Source organism: Micrasema longulum, unplaced genomic scaffold, assembly GCF_059751315.1.
Source record: "Micrasema longulum isolate JH-2025_06_02 unplaced genomic scaffold, ASM5975131v1 h1tg000692l, whole genome shotgun sequence".
Taxonomy (NCBI): domain Eukaryota; kingdom Metazoa; phylum Arthropoda; class Insecta; order Trichoptera; family Brachycentridae; genus Micrasema; species Micrasema longulum.
The window spans coordinates 215,099-241,096 of NW_028277888.1; the positions used below are offsets into that span (position 1 = coordinate 215,099).

At 40.5% G+C, this 25,998-nt stretch overlaps 1 protein-coding gene across 3 annotated transcripts in view; it reads left to right on the forward strand.

Moving 5' to 3' along the window:
- LOC148279616 (leukotriene A-4 hydrolase) overlaps positions 1–25,998 on the forward strand; it is a 29,872-nt gene that overhangs the window by 1,863 nt on the left and 2,011 nt on the right. For all 3 annotated transcript variants that reach the window (XM_088229666.1, XM_088229664.1, XM_088229665.1), the window contains exons 4-9: positions 2,337–2,473; positions 18,171–18,282; positions 18,580–18,818; positions 20,185–20,383; positions 23,569–23,790; positions 24,410–24,729. In XM_088229666.1, the coding sequence (XP_088085792.1) occupies positions 2,337–2,473; positions 18,171–18,282; positions 18,580–18,818; positions 20,185–20,383; positions 23,569–23,790; positions 24,410–24,729 (1,229 nt within the window). The remainder of the gene's footprint in view (positions 1–2,336; positions 2,474–18,170; positions 18,283–18,579; positions 18,819–20,184; positions 20,384–23,568; positions 23,791–24,409; positions 24,730–25,998) is intronic.

The window sequence follows — 25,998 nt, forward strand, 5'->3', positions numbered from 1 at the left end:
GTGCCGAGCCGGCTGAGTTCACAAAGCTTGGATTTTTTACAAGCAATTTCAACCATGAGGAACTTTAGCGCTACGGGAAATTGAATACCATAAATGTTTTGTTGCGCACGGTAAAAATTAGAGCATTAAAATGTACAGCAAAGTTTCTTGAAAATGTACAAAAAAAAAAAAATATTTTAATAAAAACGAACTACTTTGAATGACGTCACTAGTTTATATGAATCAACCAATAATAAGAGAGCTGTGGAAGATATCCGGTTTACTTACCCTCAACGGACGAATTAGCATAACTGATCGAGAATAAGCGGAAGAGAATCTCTGACATCACATGCGGAGTAATTTCAGAAATACAAATCTTTAAAAAATCACAGCGCTGATAATACGATATATGAAAATAAAAATATTTTTTTCTGGCTTAGTTTAATAGTCTATTAACAAATAAAAAACCACTGAACTTCCTCATTAGATAGATAGAGACTTACATTGTCTTAAACATAATCCGATCTCGACGCCCAGCGGTATTGGCCCTTTAGGTTAGCAGCCCATTTTAATTTTATTACTTGGGTTCTTATTTTGAAAATTATGTTTTTAAACAACTGAAGATTTTTTGTGCAACTTTTGAAAATATTTTTGTTTGGTATGTCCGAGAAGTAAGCTCGTTACAAAAGTGAATAAATGTATGGAGAAAAACATAAACTAAAATGTTAACGAGTGTTTGCTCGCGACATCTGAGATCTCGCTTTTTCCGTGATCGTTATAAGCAAGTTGATGTACATAAATAAAAAACAAATATTCCTACTGGTACCTGAAGCATAAGACTGATCACCTTCACAAAAGTAACGATAATCGATGATTTTTTTTTTGTGCCATAACAGGGTCTTTTCACATTTTTAAAAAGGCAAAAAATTGCAATGAAAAAAGTATTATTATTTTTCCTTTCGACACCGTATAATTTTTTTACAAAAGTTCAATTACTTGAAAACGAGATGTTTTGCGCCTTATGTGACAAACAACACGTATTACGTTACCGCACCATGCTTGTATGCAATATTTGTCAGAAGCGCACTTGGTGTGCATGACGTGTGATGCCAAAGTTACGTGACGCCTACTGTTTGAAAATACACTTTTGCAGTAGTGAATTATGGCAAAAACACCCAGGCTTAAGAAAAATTACATTTAGTTTTCAGTACGCGTGAGTCTAACGTCTAAACCATTGCGCTACGAAGGCCGCCAGATGATGATGATGATGATTAACCAAACATTAATAATATAAAATTGCTGTGTACATTGATTATCTCTATCGATAAACCACACAATAAACAGTTAGCAAACATTATACTTGAGTTAGTATTTGATAAAAACCTGTATAAATGTTATTTTTAAAGATAAATTGTGGTGAGGTACATCATGTTGATTGTTACAATATATAAATTAGTTAGGTAATATTTTCATATACGTTATAAATAAAAATACTTGGTACACTTCTACTTATATAAATGATTACCTTATTTGAATGGAATTCTATCAAGAATTGTCAATAAATAACATTAATTGAATATAAATTAAGTTTTTATCATCATCAATGGTACAGTGGTCTCTCGATAATCCGGCAGATATCGGACCAGAGCACTGCCGGATTTCTGAAAACGCCGTATTATTGGAAATCACTAATAATGATGCACTTAAACGGCAAAAGCTATGTTTTATTGTATACGTTACCGGGCTACCCGCATGGTAGCTGCCTGTATAAAATCCCGGATCACTGGCAGAGCTGGATTAAAGAGGGAGTACTGTACTTCAAAGCAGTCTATCTTGTTCATTTAATACATTAAGGCAAGATGATCAGTCTTATGCTTTGGGTGCCAATCCAGGGAAAATAAAATATTACAGTGTAAAACCATAATTCTAAAGTATGAAAGAAAAAAATAAATAAATGCGAAATAAAATTCTAGTAACGTAAATGTTAGTATATTGGTATTATGCCCCTTCGTTGGGAATAAAAATAATGAACAATGTACTGACTTCGCTTGCTTTATCTCTCATGAAATTTTTGGTTATTAGAGAATCACTTATTTTTATATAGAAATTCCTTTTCATGACATTAAATAATGTATATCTACAATTAGTATTTTATTTGTAGCCCACTGCCATTTTTAATTCTTAATGCGGCCCTTCATTCAAAAAGTTTACCCCGGCCTGCTCTAAGGGATTTTTTACTTCACAAAAACAAAAAATGAATTGAATGAATTACGAGCTTCTGTTTGAAAAAATGATTTTAATAAGAATGAAGTTTCTGTTATATTTGTAACAGTAAAATTTTTTATTTTTTTTTACAGATTCTTGATATTAGTTACTTAGTGATTTTGAATGTTTCCCTCGTGACTGGTCGGGCATTGGACTTTACAATTGGAGACCATATTGAAGAGATTGGATCCAGATTGGTTATTCATCTCCCAAAATCAATTGAACCATGGTAATTTTTGAAAATATGTATTTTATTTATCGTCATTTAATGTTACTTAGGGCGCAGAATTTGGAAAAACTATTCCAGCGATATCTCGATTTTTTATTAAATGTAAATAAACCGGATTGAAATAAATAAAATTAGAGCCCCAGTAAAACGTCATTTAAAGTACTAAAGGTTAACTAAAGTTTTTATGCCGGCTATAGCCATCAAAACCGTGTCTCTTATTTAAGAAACGAAAAAGACATTGGTAGTGAAAAGACAGCTATAGCCTCCGTGAAACTGAAGTAATTATATGGGAGAAGATATTGTGTCCTTATATAAAACAGTCAGCAAACAGTGTCCCAGTATGTTAGTCAAATAAGAAAATTATGTGTCCATATGAGTGGATCCTATGGGAGTGCCCGCGAACATGTTGAAAGAATTAAACAAGTAATGGGACGAAAATGTACCCATAGTTACAAATTTGTTTATTTATACCTTGGGTTAACCAATCAGAGCGCAAGGCCTGCATTCCACAAGAATGCATAAATACTACCTGTTCCGGACGCGTAAAAGTCGAATAATTTAAAATAATACAATAATTAGAAAGGATCCCCGGTAAATGTATAGAACTGATGGCTGGGCTCTCAATAAAGATAAAATGGTCACTTTCGAGCCTGGCCTCAGTATTACCGGGGAAAAATAGCTAGGTTAAAATGAATAAAATGTATAAAAATATATTATGTAAATGTCATGTTGCGCGCGTCGCGGCTGCCGACGAAATGGCCCGTACGGGCATTGAGCGCCCGTATTTACGCCACCTGCGGCCGGCGGCATGTAGCGAGTGGCGGGGAAAGATTACCCCCACCACTCCGAGGCAGCATTTCGCCGACAGATGGAGGAACGCGAGGCGCATCACGAGAGGCAGGTGAGCAGCCTCAACGAGATCATCGCCGCGCTGAAGGCCGCCAACGCGAGAGAGGACGCCAGACGAGACATGGCAACCCCCCTCACGCCCACCATCGAGAGGGACCTCACATCGCACGGGACGTCGGAACCGGCTCACAAGCCGCTGCCGCTGACGTCGGACGCGTCTAGGACCGACGCAGCCCTCAGTACGAGGGAGGCTGCCGCCGCACGCCACGCCGCACGCTACGCCGCTGATCCGGAGGATACCGGAGCGGCGTACATCCAGCAGCCGAGCCACTACGACAGCAGCCGGGCGAGAGACGGGGCCGCTTGGAAGCGCCCTGTCACCGACGCGGAAGCAGCCTTCAGCACAAGGGAGGCCGCCGCCGCACGCCACACCACACGCTACGCCGCTGATCCGGAGGACACCGGAGCGGCGTACATCCATCCACCGAGCCACTACGACAGCGGCCGGGTGAGAGACGGGGCCGCATGGAAGCGCCCTGTCGCCGACACGGAAGCAGCCTTCAGAGCAAGCCTGTACGCCGCTGATCCGGAGGACACCGGAGCGGCGTACACATTTACACTTCCGCCGAGCCACTACGACAGCGGCCGGGTGAGAGACGGGGTGCCACGGAGGCACCCGGTCGCAGAGACGGACTCCAGGACGAAGGAGGCCGCCAACACACGCTACGCCGCTGATCCGGAGGACACCGGAGCGGCGTACACATTTCCGCCGAGCCACTACGACAGCGGCCGGGTGAGAGACGGGGTGCCACGGAGGCACCCGGTCGCAGAGACGGACTCCAGGACGAAGGAGCCCGCCAACACACGCTACGCCGCTGAGCCGGCCTACGCCGGAGCGACAAACGCACATTTACAAGGCCGCTACAATGAGCGGCATCGGAACAATGAGGCGCCACCTGCACACAGCCGAAGGGAGGACGCCGACGTACGCTACGCCGCCGGGCCAGGCGAGCCCGTAGCGGCACGTACTATACCACTGGGGGGCTACGAGTTTCGTGACCCAGTGAGCGCGTGGGTACAACAGGGGCTACCCACGGAATACATGCCGCCGGGTGCCACTGGCGAGCCTGTGACGAAATACAGACAGCCGCCGGAGTGGCACACGTTCATGGCGAGGCAAACCGGCGCTAGGGATCTGCCGCAATTCTCCGGCGACCCGCTAGAATGGCGAATATTTAAGGCGCAATTTGATCAATCGACACAGATGTGCTCCCTTACAAACGCGTAGAACATTCTCCGTCTGCAACGAGCCCTCACAGGACGGGCCAAGGCCACAGTGTCGTCTTTGCTGGTAGATCCCCGAAATGTGCCGGACATTGTGAAGATGTTAGAGGCCGCCTTTGGACACCCGGAGATCGTCGTGGACAGAGTACTGGAGCGGATAAGAAAACTCCCTAAACTGGCCGACAACGCATCCCTGGAGGCCCTGACGGACTACGCGGTCGCGATAAGAAACTTCGTATCGACCGTAGAAGGCCTCGATGGAAGCCACCTCTCCTCCCCGAAGCTTCTGTCCGAGATGACTCAGAAGCTGCCACGAGTCGAGAGGATGATGTGGATTATGTCACGAGCGGATACCGAGAGAAAAGCTACCCCCAGGGATCTGGCACTGTGGCTAGCGAGACTGACCGGTGCAATACCGAATGCGGGTTGCATCGGGATCAGCACGGAACCCGCCCGAGTGGAGAAAAGGCGTACCCAAGAAAGGCACGTGTTTCTCACTCAGGACAAAAAATGCCTGTTCTGCGACATGAGTGGACACGCATTCGGACAATGCCGGAAGTTTCTCCGGAAAACGGTAGAGGAGAGGTGGACAATTGTGCGTGCCAAGTTCGTGTGCTACGGATGCCTGGAACCGGGACACAAAACGACCACCTGTGAAGCGGCAAAGTGCGACGAGTGCCACGGGCGGCATCATCGGTCGCTACACCGCGAGAGAGGGGACAGTACGCCGAACGAGCAAGTCTTATTGACAAGGCGAACGGAAGTCCCAGTGACCTTCAAGGTAGTGCCAGTAACCTTGAAGGGCCCGCGTGGGTCAATGGAGATCCACGCACTACTAGACGAGGGTTCATCGGTAACTCTCCTCGAGGAGGATGTCGCCCGTGCAGTGGGCGCCACCGGGGCCTGCGAGGAGTTGAGACTCATCGGTGCCAGTGGGAACACGGACACGCTACAATCACAGCGTGTATCCGTAATCCTCGTTAAAGGAAACAAGGAATTTGGTGTCCAGGCACAGACGGTGCGGGTCATGGATCTGCCGCACCGCAACCGAAAGAGCACCAAGACACACGGGCCAGGCATCAAGCCGAAGATGTTAATCGGTCTTGATTACGCCACCCTAATGGTATCTACAGGCCCGCCAGTCCTACAAGAGGACGGGCGGCTAACCATCGAGACGGCCCTAGGAGCCGTCACCTACGGCGGGGCTGTACACCCCGCCTTTGAATTACCCCCAGACGGCCAGGGTGAAAGGGACTTAGCGGAACTGGTAAAGAAGAGCTTCGCCGTTGACTCGCTAGGTGTAACCACCCTGGAACGTTGCCGCGCCGCAGATGTGCGAGCGACGGAGCTCATGAGCAGCTCAACCACACAACTACCATCCGGACGATGGGAGACCGGTTTACTGTGGGCGAAAGACGGAGATTCTTTGCCCTGCAACCGGCAAGCAGCCATGAAGCGGCTGCACTCCCTGGAAAATAAACTACGGAAGGATCCGATACTGGCGATCGCATATCGCGCCAAGATGGCGGACTATATTGAAAAGGGATACGCCGTCAAACTAAGCCGCGAGGAGGTAGACGCCCACCATTCGCGCAAATGGTACCTGCCCCACTTCGCGGTGACAAACCCCAACAAGCCTGGCAAGATAAGGGTCGTGTTCGACGCCGCCGCCCAGTTCCAGAGGACGGCGTTGAACGACCATCTACTGACGGGACCTGACCTGCTTTCATCCCTCCTCGGAAACGTGATCCGCTTCAGAGAGGGACGAGTAGCCATCGCGGCCGACATGCGGGAGATGTTCCTGCGGATAAGAATCCGGGAAGCCGACCAGCAATCGCAGCGGTTCCTATGGCGGACGCAGGACGGGCAGGAGCCCGACACGTTTGTCTTCGCGTCCATGATGTTTGGAGCGAAGTGCTCACCCAGCAGCGCGCAATTCGTGCGAAACACAGTCGCACGAGCACACGCGAAAGAATTTCCCGCCGCAGCAGAGGCGATCGAGCACAATATGTACATGGATGACTACCTAGACGCCACAGACAGCGAAGAAACAGCTGCAAGCCTGGTACGAGATGTTACCCTCGTACTCGGCAATGGCGGGTTCCGGCTCACCGGGTGGGCCTCAAACAAACCAGATGTCCTGGAAGAAGTAAAGGCCGACGACCGGGCCAATACAGCAGTCACCATAGGGGAAGAAGTAATGACGGAGCGGGTCCTTGGGATCGTATGGGATCCCAAGAGCGACCTATTTATATTTCGGCACGGAGCCGAAAGTGCAGCCATCCCGGAGCGACCCACCAAGCGCGGCATGTTGAGCGCCGCCATGAGTATCTTCGACCCAGTAGGCTTCATTGCGTGCCTCACGATACGGGCGAAGATATTTTTTTTTTTTTTTTTCTTGGTTGTGTTGCATTGTTTTTCCCTTGCTTATTATTTATCAAGGTGATATATTTGTGCTGTTTTTAGTGTTAGTGCTTTGTGTATGATTTTACGTGTAAGTGTTTGTGTACTGTCAATTAGTTTACAATCACATCAAAAGCACTAACACAAATACATGTGTCGGCGCCCCCGAATGCGACTATACTTGTTTGTGTTATGTATTTTGTTATATGTGTTCGTTTTTATGTGAGTCATTTTGCGTGTTTGTGTTTTGTGTACCTATAACCTCTGTTTTCATGGGCTAGTTTCGCTTTCCGACATTCGTCCAAGTGTTAAGGGAACCATGAGAAACCTTAACAGGAAAGGGAGGTATCTGTGGAGAAATTTTGATTAGTTTACATTTTAATATTGTTATTATCACAGATTGTTATGACAAGTATAGAGTGCCAGCCTCTTTACTTGTTCATGGGTCTTATTCTATCTATAATTACTTTAGCAAAGTTCACGAACATCCCGGAGAGTAACCTGTTTTGAAGTACCTGCGTAAAATCTTCAAATGGAACATTTAATCTGTTGCACTCTTTTTCGAAAGAGAATCGATCTATGGCAAACATGGGGCAGTGAAACAACAGATGATCTACGTTTTGCTCCGTCTGTGCGTCGCAAGGACAAGCCGGATTATCTTTCAATTTAAATCTGTGAAGATAAGAGAGTGTGGCTCCATGGCCCGTTAGAATTTGGGTTGACTCGAATGTTGGCGTGTTTGATTTTCTGAAGTTTTTGCACTCTTCTAGTGTCTTTAAAAAGTATTTGGTTCCAGAACCAGTGGTGCTGCTTTGGTATCGTTCTTCCCATTCTGTTAAAGTCAGACTTCTTAATTCTCTTTTGGCGTAACTAAGTGGAAATTCAGTGTAAAGCTTTGCGGTTTTTACGTGTAGAGCTGCGCTTTTAGCTAGTTCATCAGCTCTTTCATTTCCCGCAAGGCCATTATGGCCTCGAATCCACATAAATTTGCAATCGATGCCTTTGGACTTTAAGATCCGAGATGAGTTTTGGATGTAGAAAACCATCGGATTGTCGGGAGCCCCGTCTTCAAGTGCTTGAACAGAGCTTCTAGAATCTGACAACAAGTTGACAGTCTTCCAGTTGCTCGTCTTGCTAGAGACCCAGTCTAAGGCTTTCATAATGGCGAAGAGTTCGGCTTGGAATACCGAGCAGTAGTCAGCCATGGGAAGTTTCTTTCTGTGTACTTCTCCGTCATTATTAAACACGGCGAAAGCTGCTCCCACTTTTCCTTCAGTTTTACTTCCATCCGTGTATATATCGATTTCTTCGACGGGGAATTTGACTCTTGCGTACGAGTCTGGGTAACTGGTGATTTCACCTATTTGCTCGCTTGGATGCGGCAGTTCCGTGTACGCTATCCTTCCCTGGTATCTTTGATCATCTGGTCTATTAGTGATGGTGAGATTCTTCTTCGTATTATAGATTTCTCCCAGCTCTTTAACTTTTAAGTCCAGTGGAATCAGTCCAGCTATTGCTTGTACAGATGTAAGGGAAGCCGTGCGGTATGCTTTGCATATTCTTATTCCCATAGATCTCTGTACTCTATTTAGTTTCGCCTGTATATTTTTCCTTTTTGCCGCTTCCGACCACACCGCCGCAGCATAGGTGATCATCGGTTCCACTACTCCAATGTAAATTGACCGCAATATTTCAGGATTAAGACCCCATGTTGGCTTGGCCATGAATATTAATTTGTTTGCGATTTTTGTCGCTTTTTTCGTTACTGAATCTACGTGTTTACTCCAATTAAGATTCTCATCTAGTACCACTCCAAGGATTTTGCAGTCTGTTACGAAGTTAATTCTTTTTCCCTTCATGAAAAGGCAAGGTGCCTGCGCCTTATTGCGCTTAGTTATGAAGAGGGCGTTAGTTTTTTCCTCTGAAAATATCAATTTGACTTTGTCTCCCCATTCAGTGACCGAGGAGAGCGTTTCATTAGTTATACTCTCCAGAACGTTAATGTCTTTGTGCTTTATGACCAGTAGTACATCATCTGCAAATGCTTGTAAATGAACATTGCAGTGATATTCTTTTTGTAAAAGTTCGTCTAGGACGATATTCCAAAGCACCGGGCCGCAAGCAGATCCCTGTATGCAACCCTTATTGGAGCCTTTCTTTGAGCTGGCTCCTGCGTATTTTATTTCTACCATCCTATCCGAAAGGTAGTCCTTGAACATGTTAAATATGTTCAAGGGGCAGTCAAGTCGCGCTAGTTGCCGGAGGATGTGAGGCCACCAGGCATTGTCGAACGCTCCCTTGATGTCAAGGGATATCACACACACGTGATAACCTTCCCTTGTTGCCGTCTTGATGCAAGTTACTGCGTCAAGCATGGCGTCCTCTGTACTCTTTTGTCGAGTAAAACCATATTGGCGAGGACTCAATTTATTATATTTGTTGAATTTCCATGATATTCTATTAATTAAAAGTTTTTCTAGGACTTTACCCAAGACTGGTAAGAGTCCAATGGGTCTATAAGAAGTGACATTGCCGTAGTCTTCTTTGCCCGGTTTGGGTATAACTTTTATTCTTGCTATTTTCCACAGTAGTGGAAAACAGCCAACTCTAAGGCAAGCGTTATATATGCTGACAAGAATTTCTGGATGGAGCTTGAACGCCATCTGGCAAATGTCTGCAGTGAAGTGATCACGACCCGGTGCTTTTCCGGAATCTAATTCTAAAAGTGTTTTTCTTATTTCTAGTTCGGTAAATAGTACATCATTATTTTTTAGAAGCGCTGCTTCTTTGTTTTGTCTAATCAAAAGTTGCTCGGCTGATTCTTGTGACAATGAGTCATCGGGAAAGAAATGTCTAAGAAGCTCGGTGGCCGACTCCTCCGCTGAGGTTGTTTGTTTATTTTGGAACTTTAGAGTTTCTGGGGGGCGATATTGCGTTGATTTGAGAATTCTTTGCACTGTTGACCACGTGGTTTCTTTCGATTGTGCCGAACAGAAATTTTTCCAGCTCTGGATTTTGGTTGTCGCAATCAGATTTTTATATTTTTGTCTAATCTCCAGATAGGCTGGTAATGTGACATTTACTCTCCGGCTAGCGGCTGAGTTCACAAGTTTACGTTTAGCTATAGTCACGTCTTTTTTCATTTTAGTCAATTCCGTTGTCCACCATGGACATTTTTTGAGAGGCGCTGTTTTCATAGTGGGTATTGACGATCGACAAGTTTCAGATATTGCGTCAGTGTAAAGGCTGACTTGTCTGTTTAGGACACTCTGTTCGTTATTAGAGTCGATATCTGTTTGGGATAGACCCTTTTCCTTTAATATCTTTGTTAGGGTTGTGCTGAATTTGTCCCAGTTTGCTTTGCATGTTTTGTACAGAAATGTTGTATCAGCGTTATCTTTAGTGAATAAATGAGTTTTTAATAACAAATCGAATGTTATTCCATTGTGGTCTGACAGTGCTGCTATTTCTCTATTAACCATCCATTTGTCGACTAGGCCGATCATGTTGGAGGTGCAAACCGTGATGTCTATGACGCTTTTTAATAATTTGCTGCCTCTTATGGTTTCAAAAGTAGGCAGGTTTCCTGTATTAACAATATGTAGTTGTTTTTGCGATATGAAGTCAACGACTTTCTCGCCTCTTTTGTCGGTTCTATCGCTCCCCCACCAAATGCTTTTAGAATTTGCATCGGCACCGATAACGATTTTACATTGGCCTTTGTCTTCCGTTACTGCGTTGAATTTACTCAGGCTGGAGTCAATGTCTTCACTCGGTGAAAAGTAAAGAGAGCCGATTATTAGTGGTTGCGACTCCACCGTTGCTTCAATGAAGATATTGGCGTTATTACTATATTTATCAAGTAAAATGCAGTTTTTAGAAAATTCCTGGTTAAATATTATTATGGCTGCCTTGACCGGGAAATTTAAGCCTCTTTTTTGGAAAATCTTTCCTCCATACGTAGATTTGTTAATTTTACCGGTGCTTCCAACATACGGTTCCTGTACTAAAGCGATGTCAAAATGTTGTTCAACCGCCTCTTTGAGAAACGATACGGTGGCAGATTCGCATCTTTGTAGATTAGCCTGAGCAACTTTAATGATACTAAATGGTTTACTGGCCATAGTCAACCATGTTCTTATACCTATTTATTTGCCTCTGGTGCGCCGGGCACTCTAATGATAGAGCTTTATGGTTCGTTGGAGTATTTGTTTTATACAATTTGTTGACCAAGATGCAGTTATTGCACTTGGTCGTGCTGCCCTTTTCTGTGCATTGGGCTGCGCGGTGTTCTCCACCACACTTCCAACACACTTCTTTATTTTTACAGTGAGCCACGGAATGTCCGTAGCTCATGCATTTCTGACAAGATATTAATGAAATATACTCTGCTACCCCAACTTTAGCGTAGCCGATATTGACTCTGCCCATCTCTACGAGACGGGTCCAAATTTGCGGTTGAACCGCAAGGACAGCACATTTACGGCTGTTATCTTTTTTAAATGGCAGAGTGAAAAGTACTGCTGCTTTACATTCTGCCGTTTGGTATGCAGAGCTGTCAAAGTCATTTTGATTAAAAAGGGCCTCAATGATTTGTTCTTTTGTGAGATCTGCGTCCACACCTTTTAAAATAACTTTAGGCCTAATTTTAGCGCCGTTTTGTACAATGAGCTCATTATTTTTTGCGATTTCGCTTGTGAGTTTTTTACATTGGTCCTCAGTGTCGCATTGAATAATAACTTTATTGTTGGCCGTCTTTTTTAGGGACCGAACTCCAACGCCTAATGTTACCACGTTGATGCTACTTTTAATGGTTTTTTCCAGGGCCTCGCTGGCTGTGGGCAGTTTTCCTTGGATGACTACTGTATGCCGTGTTTTGGGTTTTACAACTATAGGCTCGATAGAAAGACCGCTTTCTGGCTTAGCATTGGTTGCTGCAATGTGAGCATAGCTTATGGCTGAGGATGCGGTAGCAGGCGATAATGAAGAGCTTTGGGGCATAGTAATCTGTGCTTTGAACGAGGTCAAGGCTTCACTATGCTTTATTTCTTGTACAAGAGCCTGCTCAGTATACAAAAGTTGTGCTTTAAGAGACTCTGCTTCAAAGCGAATTTTTGTCGCCGAAGCTTCAGCGGCAATAGCAGTATTTGCAAAAATTATAGCTTTGAGGCAGTCACGAATTTCTGTTTTAATGGAGCTTTTAATGTTTCCACTATTTGACAATGCGCGAATCGCTTGCTCTGCTTTTGATTTAATGGTATCTGTGGGCGAAAGTATCATGACAATTTCATGACTTTGCTCTTCGGGGCATTCTTCATCATCCGAAAATGCTTTTTTCGATGTTGAAGGAATCGGAGAGGGAGGAGAGAGTGGGCCTCCCGGCAAAGATCTGTCAGGAGGATCTTTTCGGGTTCTCCGTGGAGGGGTTCTAAGAACCATTCTACAAACCCAAAATTTAAGTTAAGCGGGTATGTGCAATCCGGCCGACCGGCACGGTCAAAAAAAACGTCACACGACACGAATCTAAAATGAATGAATTTACCGTTGAGAAAAGGAGATGATGCTAGTGAGTTTACTGAATTTAGTAGAAAATGAACTAAAGGACGCGCACTAAAATGGCTTTACAAAATGGCAAACGACAAAATACCGAAAACAAAAATGAAAGACGAGAAATGCAATGGATTAGTAATATATGTAAATCACTCACCGATCTGGAGACTGGTCACAACACAACTGAATTGATTTTAAGCGGATGTATGCACGCGGAGTAGAATGGAGGTACCAACTCACAAAAACGATTTTAAATAGAAAAAAAAAAAGAAAAATGGTACCTACTCCCAAAATTTAAATTGCCAGAAAGAAAAAGAAAAAAAAAAAAAAAAGAAAAAAAATAAGCGAAAATTTACTGACAGTACCTACTTAGAGAAACAAGAAGCTAAATTATTGATTATTTGTTGACTGAATTTACAATAGACTCTAAAATAAAACTGAATGAAAAGATAAAGAAATTTACTGAAGCGAATAAAATAAACACGAGTTTACGAAAAAATATGTATATAAATACGATGAATGAAAGTGACGCTACTGATTTTATGCTGAGAAAATTGATTTCGGAAGTTAAATTTAATAAAACAACGTTTCGAAAACAAAAATGGAAGCAACACGAGTTAATCGAAACGAAAATGAATTTAATTACTGACGCCACTGATAGAATGTCACACTATACAAATTGCAAATGGACGCTTCTCGAATAAAATGGACGCCGCGCGAAACGGAAAACGAATTTAATAACTGACGCCACTGATAAAACGTCACACGGATTGCAAATGGACGCTTCTCGAAAAAGTGGACACCACGCAAAGTATGAAAAAGAAAAGAAAAAAAAAAAAAAAAAAAAAAATGTCAATTGAAATAAACGAACGCACGGTCAAAAAAAAAAAACGTCACACGACACGAATCTAAAATGAATGAATTTACCGTTGAGAAAAGGAGATGATGCTAGTGAGTTTACTGAATTTAGTAGAAAATGAACTAAAGGACGCGCACTAAAATGGCTTTACAAAATGGCAAACGACAAAATACCGAAAACAAAAATGAAAGACGAGAAATGCAATGGATTAGTAATATATGTAAATCACTCACCGATCTGGAGACTGGTCACAACACAACTGAATTGATTTTAAGCGGATGTATGCACGCGGAGTAGAATGGAGGTACCAACTCACAAAAACGATTTTAAATAGAAAAAAAAAAAGAAAAATGGTACCTACTCCCAAAATTTAAATTGCCAGAAAGAAAAAGAAAAAAAAAAAAAAAAGAAAAAAAATAAGCGAAAATTTACTGACAGTACCTACTTAGAGAAACAAGAAGCTAAATTATTGATTATTTGTTGACTGAATTTACAATAGACTCTAAAATAAAACTGAATGAAAAGATAAAGAAATTTACTGAAGCGAATAAAATAAACACGAGTTTACGAAAAAATATGTATATAAATACGATGAATGAAAGTGACGCTACTGATTTTATGCTGAGAAAATTGATTTCGGAAGTTAAATTTAATAAAACAACGTTTCGAAAACAAAAATGGAAGCAACACGAGTTAATCGAAACGAAAATGAATTTAATTACTGACGCCACTGATAGAATGTCACACTATACAAATTGCAAATGGACGCTTCTCGAATAAAATGGACGCCGCGCGAAACGGAAAACGAATTTAATAACTGACGCCACTGATAAAACGTCACACGGATTGCAAATGGACGCTTCTCGAAAAAGTGGACACCACGCAAAGTATGAAAAAGAAAAGAAAAAAAAAAAAAAAAAAAAATGTCAATTGAACTAAACGAACGCACGGTCAAAAAAAAAAACGTCACACGACACGAATCTAAAATGAATGAATTTACCGTTGAGAAAAGGAGATGATGCTAGTGAGTTTACTGAATTTAGTAGAAAATGAACTAAAGGACGCGCACTAAAATGGCTTTACAAAATGGCAAACGACAAAATACCGAAAACAAAAATGAAAGACGAGAAATGCAATGGATTAGTAATATATGTAAATCACTCACCGATCTGGAGACTGGTCACAACACAACTGAATTGATTTTAAGCGGATGTATGCACGCGGAGTAGAATGGAGGTACCAACTCACAAAAACGATTTTAAATAGAAAAAAAAAAAGAAAAATGGTACCTACTCCCAAAATTTAAATTGCCAGAAAGAAAAAGAAAAAAAAAAAAAAAAAGAAAAAAAATAAGCGAAAATTTACTGACAGTACCTACTTAGAGAAACAAGAAGCTAAATTATTGATTATTTGTTGACTCAATTTACAATAGACTCTAAAATAAAACTGAATGAAAAGATAAAGAAATTTACTGAAGCGAATAAAATAAACACGAGTTTACGAAAAAATATGTATATAAATACGATGAATGAAAGTGACGCTACTGATTTTATGCTGAGAAAATTGATTTCGGAAGTTAAATTTAATAAAACAACGTTTCGAAAACAAAAATGGAAGCAACACGAGTTAATCGAAACGAAAATGAATTTAATTACTGACGCCACTGATAGAATGTCACACTATACAAATTGCAAATGGACGCTTCTCGAATAAAATGGACGCCGCGCGAAACGGAAAACGAATTTAATAACTGACGCCACTGATAAAACGTCACACGGATTGCAAATGGACGCTTCTCGAAAAAGTGGACACCACGCAAAGTATGAAAAAGAAAAGAAAAAAAAAAAAAAAAAAAAAAATGTCAATTGAAATAAACGAACGCACGGTCAAAAAAAAAAAACGTCACACGACACGAATCTAAAATGAATGAATTTACCGTTGAGAAAAGGAGATGATGCTAGTGAGTTTACTGAATTTAGTAGAAAATGAACTAAAGGACGCGCACTAAAATGGCTTTACAAAATGGCAAACGACAAAATACCGAAAACAAAAATGAAAGACGAGAAATGCAATGGATTAGTAATATATGTAAATCACTCACCGATCTGGAGACTGGTCACAACACAACTGCGGGCGAAGATATTGCTGCAAGCCATCTGGAGGACAAACACAGGTTGGGACCAACCGCTGCAACCGGACCACGCCGAAAAGTGGTTGGAATGGCGCGACCTGCTGGCAGCGAACGGCTGTACAATACCGAGATGCTCGCTGCAAGGGCAGAAAAAACCCGTGACACTGCACGTGTTCTGCGACGCGTCAGAGCAGGCATGCTGCACAGTGGCATACTTTGTGGGGGCCGATACCACAAGTTTCGCAATGGCGAAGTGCAAGGTGGCCCCCCTAAAGCCTCTGTCAGTGCCTAGACTAGAACTCCAGGCAGCGCTACTAGCTGCAAGGATGGCCGCCACCATAAAAAAAGAGAGTCGAGCTCTCATCACCCAAACCGTGTTCTGGACGGACTCCAGCACGGTCCTGTGTTGGCTGCGAACCGACCCACTGCGGTACAGCACGTTCGTCGCAAACAGGCTGGGCGAGATTGACGAGCTCACAGACGTACGGGACTGGAAATGGGTCCCCACCAAGGACAACCCAGCCGACATAGGGACCCGCGACAAGGGCCCACCCGACCTTGCGAGGTCGGGACTATGGTTCGGAGGCCCCGGCTTCCTGAGAAAAGGGGAAGCCGACTGGCCGAAAGAGAAGAAGTTACTACAACAACCGGACGAGAAGACGCTGGAGCGGAAACAACCCCGCCACTTCGTGGGCCACATCAGACGGACGGAGGCCCTACCCCAGGTGCAGCGCTTCTCGTCGTGGACCCGACTCGTCAGGGCGACGGCATGGGTGCTGCGATTCATCGCACGATGCCGCCGCCACGAGTCCCTACCGTCCCCAGGGGGGACCTTTGAACTTTACGCCTCAGAAACACGGGCCGCAGAAATCATGCTGCTGAAGCGGTCCCAGGAGACGGCTTTCGGAGAAGAGCTGGAGCTCCTGAGACGAAAGGCGCCTATCCCGCCGCACAGCCGCCTCCATGCAGCGGCACCCTTCTTAGACGAAGAGGGAATCATCCGGATGGGAACGCGCATCCAAGCGGCACAGAGCTTCGCAGAGGACTGCAGCGCGCCGCCTATCATGGACGGGACCTGCCCATACACCCGGCTGCTGATCACGCACAGCCACCGGAAGGGTGGCCACCCGGGAGTCGAGAGGACGATCGCCGACCTGAGAGCCAGCTACCTCATACTGCGACTCCGCGGGGCTGTGAGGAAGATAACACGATGGTGCCCGCTGTGTAAAATGCTGCGCAGCCGGCCCCAACCCCCGCTGATGGGGCAACTGCCTGAGGCCCGACTGGCCTTCAGGACGCCGCCGTTCACGCACTGCGGGCTTGACTTCTTCGGGCCGATGATGATCACCAACGGCCGAAGAAAAGAAAAGCGCTATGGGGCACTGTTCACCTGCCTCACCACACGCGCGATCCACCTGGAGCTAAAAGTCGAATAATTTAAAATAATACAATAATTAGAAAGGATCCCCGGTAAATGTATAGAACTGATGGCTGGGCTCTCAATAAAGATAAAATGGTCACTTTCGAGCCTGGCCTCAGTATTACCGGGGAAAAATAGCTAGGTTAAAATGAATAAAATGTATAAAAATATATTATGTAAATGTCATGTTGCGCGCGTCGCGGCTGCCGACGAAATGGCCCGTACGGGCATTGAGCGCCCGTATTTACGCCACCTGCGGCCGGCGGCATGTAGCGAGTGGCGGGGAAAGATTACCCCCACCACTCCGAGGCAGCCGGCGCGGGTGGGATGGCCGACTCACGGAGCCCGACGCGCACCGCTTTATAAGGCGGTCAATTGGAAATATTAAATCAGTTGAGTTCCTAACTCTGAACAGTTCACACGTGTTTTATTCCGTTCTCCGTCCTGTTCGCCTTCCTGCACTTCGCTCTTCGCTCCGCTCTGCCTGCTGACTGCCTTCGCCTCTCTGCACCACTTGGACCGGGTGGAAAGTCCTTTTCAGGGCTATTGAGGTTGACTTGCGGTCGGCGCAGCTGTGCTCCTACCTTCCGACTTTGTCTTTGGCTCTGTCTGGGAGGGCGGCTTCCCACTTACGCCGGGAAGCTTGACTGCGGCAGACGCGGGTGACGAACCGGCGAAACTTTCATCGTGGTAACGCGTACGTTACACTACCAAAAAAGAGAGAATCCCCATAATATTATAGTAACAGTATTAAAATTATTATATTAAAAAAAGTTTGTATGGAAATGTTTACAACATATTACATTATTTTTTTATGGATCCCAGTCGGTTTCTTTCCTTAAATTCTACTATTTACTGCATTCTATTAGTAAGAAGAGCTTCACTCTTGTGCCACTAGGCGTAGTTTTACATTAAGAATATAGACTTATTAACAAATACTTACCGATGAAAAACTACACCATCCTTTTGGCAATGTTTATCCAAACAGTTTTTACGATACAAGCGGTCATTTTGATTTCTGTTCTAAACGTCAAGCTCACGTCACATCCGTCTGGTGGTTAAAGAATGACTAAATACGCGTTGGGCATGACTGAGCGTTTGGACATGAGTTGAGTGCCATCATTTTTGCGGGTTCAGGGCGCGTATATGTGTATTAAAAGGTCGATGATATTACTCCATTAATTGTTTTCTTTTTTTACAGTTTTGACATATCAATCCAATATGAAACTTCTCCTGAAGCAAGTGCTCTACAATGGTTAGATCCTCCTCAGACAGCTGGAAAAAAACACCCATATTTATTTTCGCAATGTCAGGTACTGTCAGGACTTATTAAAGGAGCTCAGTATTCGACCTTGCACAAAACAATAAATCTTTAAATTATTCAAAATGTATGAATAATATTGAAAAGGGGTTATGCTAATATTTGCTTTTGAAAATAATTCTTCCATCTGCTGATTTTGGTGAAGTAAAAGAGCATAATATGTATATATAAATAAAAATTTGGATGTACTCAAAATATTATTGTTTAAAAATCGTAATAATTTTTTTGTTGAAGCCTTAAAGCATTGAAATATTGAAACAAATTAATGTAAATGTATTTACTTTTCTAGGCAATCCATGCTCGATCTGTTTTCCCTTGTCAAGATACACCAGCTGTAAAGTTTACTTACAATGCCGATGTAACGGCTCCCGGGGAATTCACCGTCCTGATGAGTGCCATCCGCAAGGGGTCCAGTGCGGGACCCCATGGAGAAGGGAAGAGGCACACTTTCTCCCAACCTGTCCCCATTCCATCCTACCTGCTGGCCATTGCTGTAGGAGCCTTGGAATCCAGGACTCTCGGACCAAGGTAAAGTTTTTTTTTCTTTTAATTGGTAAAGTACAGTGCGTTCGTATATCTAGGAAGAACTCAAAAAGGAAAAGAAGGAGGTCAGATGGTATGAAAAAAATAGCAGGTCCACTATGGAGACGACTTATAAGAGACCGATCTCAATGAAGAAATATGGGGGGACCTATGCAACTTCAGGCTGCACTGAAGAAGTAGAATAATAACAAAAACTATTCAGACCCTATCATGTTCATCAGATGAAATAGGTTGACGAATAAACAAAAACATTGCATCCCAATGTGTGCCTGTCGGAGAACCATGTAAACATCAAATTGATTTTTTGTTAGTGGGCACACTGGAATATTTTATTTGAAAAGTTCTATCATGCACGCATACGCAAAGATTTATTAAAGATCTGAATCAACTGTATTTATTTTTAAAAGTATAGTGGGCATTCACAGAGCTCGTAAGCCATCATCATCTGATTGAAGTGATCCCTTTACACTACGAAATATTAACCATTCGGTCTCTGTTTGAACCTCCGTATTTCTAATTTTTTTTCCATCTCATGTGGGTGAGGTTTTACTCGATTCTTTGATCGTCTAGACCAGAAATTTAACCATGTTATGAAACTGGTTTTGTGGCAAAATTAATGTTAATATGAATAGATACTTTTAATAATATTATAAACAAATACTTACCAATGTGAATATATATATTATGTGTGAATTACTTACCATCTATGTATATGTAAATTGTTTTTTTTCTTTCTTGTTTCTTTTCTCTTTAATATATAAACATGTATGTATGTAAATCTCAATCAATAAATAAATGAAATAAATAAATGTAAATAACAAAAATATCATATTTCAAATTATTATTTGTATTATGTGCTAATATAATCAGTATACATGATCTTTTTTTATTTAATTTAAAAAATAAAAAAACTTTTATTGACTTCTCAGTAAAGTTGTTACCTGTCGCTTAGTAAATTTTGCCTTTTTATGTCAATATAATACAACTTTTATTTATCAAATCTTAACAGAACAGATTTTGACAGAACGCGTGCAACTGACTTTTTGTTTAAAATTTTATCCACCCCAGTGGCGATTTTTTAAATAAATCACAAAGGCTAGTATGTATATAATATAATACACTAGTCGCTGTGTGATAAAAATGTTTGAAATAACTTTTATACCATGATTATCAGTATGTATCATACGAGTATCATCTACATTGGGCTGTGTAGGTAATATGTGATCAAACTAAATTATGTTTTTACAGATGATTGTTTTCTTTTGGAACAAACATTTGACAGCTTTATCAATGTGTAATTGAATTGTAATATAAATCAGTATGTTTTACAGATATATATTTTTTATTATAGATCAACTATTTGGTCTGAGAAAGAGATAATTGAGAAAAGTGCCTGGGAATTTTCGGAGACTGATAAAATGTTGAAGGCTGCTGAAGACATATGCGGTCCCTATGTGTGGGGAATATATGATCTGCTTGTGCTTCCTCCTTCATTTGCCTATGGCGGAATGGAGAATCCATGTTTAACATTTGTTACTCCAACTTGTCTGGTAATTCATGTTCAAATTATTTATGCATTTTAAATATATTTTTTACAGTAATGTTGATATTTGGCAGCTTAATGTTTACTTCCCGTTTGTAACAATATTTGTTTCTTAATGTTTTATTCAAGATTATAAATAGATTTCAGTAAAAAAATCTTAGAATAACATTTGTTCACATGTATTTTTAAATACATAGAATTGCCGTTAGATGGAACAGAATTAAATATAAGACTTAATATACTTATAATTTAATTTATGTTTGTAATAAAATAGTCATCATTTAGAGTTTAAAGTTTTTTTTTGCACCACAACAGGCCAGGAGGCCCAATCACAGTGGTGAATTACATCACAGGACACCCAGGCTTGAGAAAAAACACATTTTTATTTTTTGTGTTCTCACTGGGAATCGAACCCGAAACCTTTCGTGTGTGAGCCAAGCGTATTGACCACTACACCACAGAGTCCGCCTAACAGTATATTATTATCATAAATTATATTGTACCCACCTGAGATGGGTACGATTAGACACAATTATCGATTACATGAAAAGTCATTTTTATACTAGCGGCTAGAAGCAAGCAGATAACTGACAGCCTCGTTACGAGATAAGATGAGTCTTCTCATTAATTCAGAGCACATTTCGATAATTAAATTACATTGGAAAACCCACAAAAAATGCTTGACCTACCCCCGTCACACACATTTTTTTTAAAGAGCCTCAAATATAAATGATGTACCTACTTATTTTGAAATTTATGTTATCAGTTATTAGTGATTAAATATTTTTTTATGTTTTTTAATATAATAAAAAAGTTACTACATGTGAACAGAAAGAAATCTATAATAAAGCAAAAGTACAGAAACAAAAAACGAAACGAAATACCACACCAATAAAGAAGGAACATCTTGTGCTTGCTGTAGGATTACAATATTAATAATTTAAGTACAAAATACACATATATTTCAAATAATAAATGAAGGTATATTAAACATTTTTGTAGGACGTCACTCCCCATTATGTACACAAGAATCGTTTATTTCTTTTACGTAATGGGAAACGTTAATGTAAATATATGTATTTAATCTAATGTAAAAAAAAAAATTTTATTTAGTTGTAATATTGTATTTTTATTTGTTATTAATAAAAAATAAAATAAAAATCAGTGCATATATATATGCATCAGTGGCGTGCGGTGATTTTTGAAACTGGGCACGCGGTCATAAGAAGGTAAAAAACAAATTAGAATCTAAAAAAAAAAAAAAAACTGTTTTTTTTACACAATTATTATTAACTTTTTTTCTTTTTTTTAAATAAAGAAATATTTGAGTTCTTATGATTTACCCAAATATTTAATTTTGAGGGCCATTTTCAACGATTTGTAAATAACTCACTATTAGAAAATGGGAATCAAGTTGGGGTAGAGTGGGATTCCTTTTGATTGACCTTTGATCTATGAGTCCGAGATACTAGCCACAGGACCACAACTTGATTATTTGATAAACATAATATCATATGCTTTAGAACAGCAGTTTCCATTTTTGTCTATGGAACCATAATTATTATTGGTCACTTTTTTTGTGGAACCCCATCTCTATAGTAAAAATGTTAACTGACAAAAATAAAACCCGTGAAACAAAATTACAAATTTCTCAGATAAGTTCAAAGTCTTATACTAAGGGGTAGGCAGAGAGGATAGAACGCCATACCACTATTTCCTGGCGTACTTTCCACGCACGCCGATTTAAAAAAATCTATAAAACTAAATATCTTGTTAATAATAATAATAATAATAACGTTCCTTTTAATTAAATGGAAGACCACTAAAACTTCTCTTCAGTAAAGATTAAATTAGGCAATTTCAATTATTTTCCCGATTAGCATCGCGGTTAAGTCCACATTCATTGCTTCCCTGAGCGGCCATATTAGGGATTATGAGATTAAAAAAAAAAATAATAATTCAGACTGCAGTTTTGGAGTTAAAAATGTAAAAGTTATCGCGATAAGCTATATTATACGTGAAAAAAAAACACTGAACCCAAAAATAATTTTAAATTACGTTGTTTGGGTAAGACAGAATAAAAACCGGAAGTCAACATTGTTTTAGTGACAAAACGTCAAGAGTCCTAACTACGCTGTTTTACACTATATAAAATATAAAATTTTTAATTAGGTAATTATTGTTTTTTTACAGATTGAAATTCTCATTTGGTTACACAATTATAATGTTTTGAAAATTATATTTACAAAATCCTGTTTCCTGAATATTTTACTCAATTTAGTTAAGAGTTTTAATTATAAACATAAAAAAATACAGAAAACCACAAAAAAGTCCTTACCCCCAAAAATGGAAAAGTATTTCAAAAATAATTTTTATTACTTGGTAGGTAATTTTATCCCCATATAAATGCAAAATCCGAGCAGCATGCACAGTTGGTAGTGTAGGTTGATATAACAGTGTAAAACACTCCAATACATGGGCGGAATTAGCGGTTAAGTTCTGATGCGCTTGCGCTAACTATTCAAAATCCCAGGAGCATTTTGAGCGTTTGCGCATCTAATATTTTATATGCGTATCAGTTCGTCAGTCGGCTGCGGTCAGCCGTGATGCGCGGTTGGTTGTTGCCGATTTTAGGGGCGATTACGTTTAATAATTACGTCAATAATCTATAATTAAAATACTTAATGTTTTTTATTATTATTATATTAAATCTTGAAATAGGGCACACATAAACATATTCTTATGTGAGATCTAATAATAAGAGTGTGCATATATTTCATTTACAAGTTATGTACCTACTACCTACATAGTTTTCCAGTATTAAAGGCATGCGCCGCATGTATCGCATGTATGGACGACACGCCACTGATATGCATGTATAAATATCCACACATATACACGCATACGCAAACTCACTCACATGCACATACACATCCACCCACATACATACTATAACATGGTGAAGATTATAAAATAAGGTTTTCAAGTTACTTAACAAAAGAACTTCAAGTACTGTAAAAAAATACATTGGAAAAAAAACATATTTCCTTAATTTTAAAATAAAAAACTTAAATATGATTAATATATCTTATTTTTTACTGTGGCAATTCACTCCTAATTTTATCAGACGCTAACAACAGTATATTATAAATTTGTTCGTATTTTATAACTTAAGTCATTTGTTTTTTTTAGGCAGGAGATCGTTCGTTGGCTGATGTTATTATCCACGAAATTACTCATAGTTGGACTGGGAATTTAGTTACAAATAAGAACTTCGAACACTTTTGGTTGAATGAAGGATTTACTGTGTTTGTCGAAAGGAAGATATCATCTCGCCTCTATGGAGAAACTGCCAATGATAAGAAATACAGAGATTTCATTACCATTTTAGGATTGGCCGAATTGAAAGATACGGTAAAAACATATATTTACTTTAAAACAGTCACTATTTAACTGCACTAATGCCACTATGTTTTGCTTATGATAAAACAATACCATACACATCTCACATATTTGTCAAGCAGATTTTTAGTTGTATCTCAGATCTGAATACATATGAAGGCTGGGCAGACATTAATATTTGTTTACAAGTTGGTTTTATACTGCAATATTTCACACAGTCGCACACTACAGTAATCATCTTACCTTTATCAAACAGATGATATGCTGCGTTTACTTTACCAATGTAGTGCCCTATACACAATCAGGTGTGGATAAGCTTTGATTATATTTTTCTTTTTTTTAAAGAAATATTATCGTTCTTATAATTTACCCAAATATTTCAATTTTGGTGACAATTTTCAACGAGTTGTAAATAATTCACTATTAGAAAATGAGAATCAAGTTGTGGTAGAGTTGGGTTTGACCCTCGGACCTCCGGTCCGTGAATCCGAGACACTAACCACGGGACCACAACCCGGTTCAATTTCCTTCAATAACATAATTTTCATACACTGTTTAAAGGATGTTATGAAGAATAGTCATTAAAATCTTATTTTGTTTATTGGATATTAATTTATGTTTGTTTTTTTAGGTTATTCATCATCTTGGTGTAGAAAACCCTCTTTCAAAGTTAGTTGTTAACTTGAAGGGCCTTAGCCCTGATGATGCGTTTTCATCGGTTCCGTATGAAAAGGGATCCACGTTTTTACGATATTTGGAAAATACCCTTGGGGGACCCGATGCTTTCGAACCATTCTTACGTGCATATTTGAATCGCTTCCAAAAACAATCCATAAAAACCGATGACTTTAAAGGATTCTTGATTGAATACTTCAAAGACAATGCCAGGTTAAAAGAAATAGATTGGGACAGCTGGCTTTACACTCCTGGAATGCCTTTTATTATTCCCGAGTGAGTATTCTAGTGTTGGTTTGCCAGTAATATAAGAAAATTATTTTAATCAAGCATAATATGTACATTATTATCTATAAATTCTCAAAATCTATGTAGTACAACATTCTTGTTCCAACTCAATTTACTCTTTAATAGTGAAAAGAGGCAGGCATAAAAAACTAAATATTTTGATAGGGACTTGAATAAGTTCTCGCTGTTTCTTGACCGATTGTGTTATCTTAGCCTTTTTACATCATGAAATACTTCATAGAGAAGCTCCACCATTATTAGGCTTGAAATGAAAGTATACGTTATTCTGCCAAAGTGTAAACAACATATTTTTTCATACTGTTAAACATGTCGAATTTGTGCCAAATAAAAGAGTATTTGCGGGGAATTTTACTGCATTACTTTTTTTTTAAATCTGCAGCCGAAGCACATAGAATTCTTGTGGAGACTTACGGTGAACATGCTCTGTCAGAAACAACATGCAAGAGATTGGCTTGGACACTAAAAATAATGATTTTGATATTGAAGATAAGGAACGCTCTGGCGCATTGCAAAAGTTTGAAGCAGAAGAATTGGAAGCATTACTCGATGAAGACCCATGTCAGACGCAAAATGAACTTGCAGAATTATTAGAAGTTGATCACACAACAGTTCCCAAATGTTTGAAAGCATTAGGAATGATTTTAAAACACTAGGAATCATTCAAAAGCAAGGAAATTTAGTGCTGTATGAATTGAAGCCGAGAGATGCCGAACGGCGTTTTTGCATGTGTGAACAATTGCTTCAACGGCAGAAAAGGAAAGGTTTAGTGCATCGTATCGTAACTGGCGATGATAAGTGGATACACTACGATAACCCGAAGCATAGACAATTGTGGGGTAAGACCGTCTACGCATCAACGACATCAATGGCAAAGCCAAATATCCATGGTTCCAAATTCATACTCTGTGTTATGAGCTCCTCAAACCCAACAAAATCATCACTATCGACTACAATTGATGCGTTTGAGGAGAGAGATGACAAAGTAATTTTGCAGCATGAAAAAGCTTGGCCACATGCTACAAAGCCAGTCAAAACATACTTGGAAATGCTCAAATGGGAAGTCCTACCCCACTCGCCGTATTCACCGGACATTAATCTTCCGATTACCACTTGTTCTGATCGATGGCTCATAGCCTTGCTGAGCAGCACTTCCATTCTTATGAAGATGCCAAAACATGGCTTGATTCGTGGATAACCTCAAAGGATGAGTCCTTCTTTCGAGATGGTATTCGTATG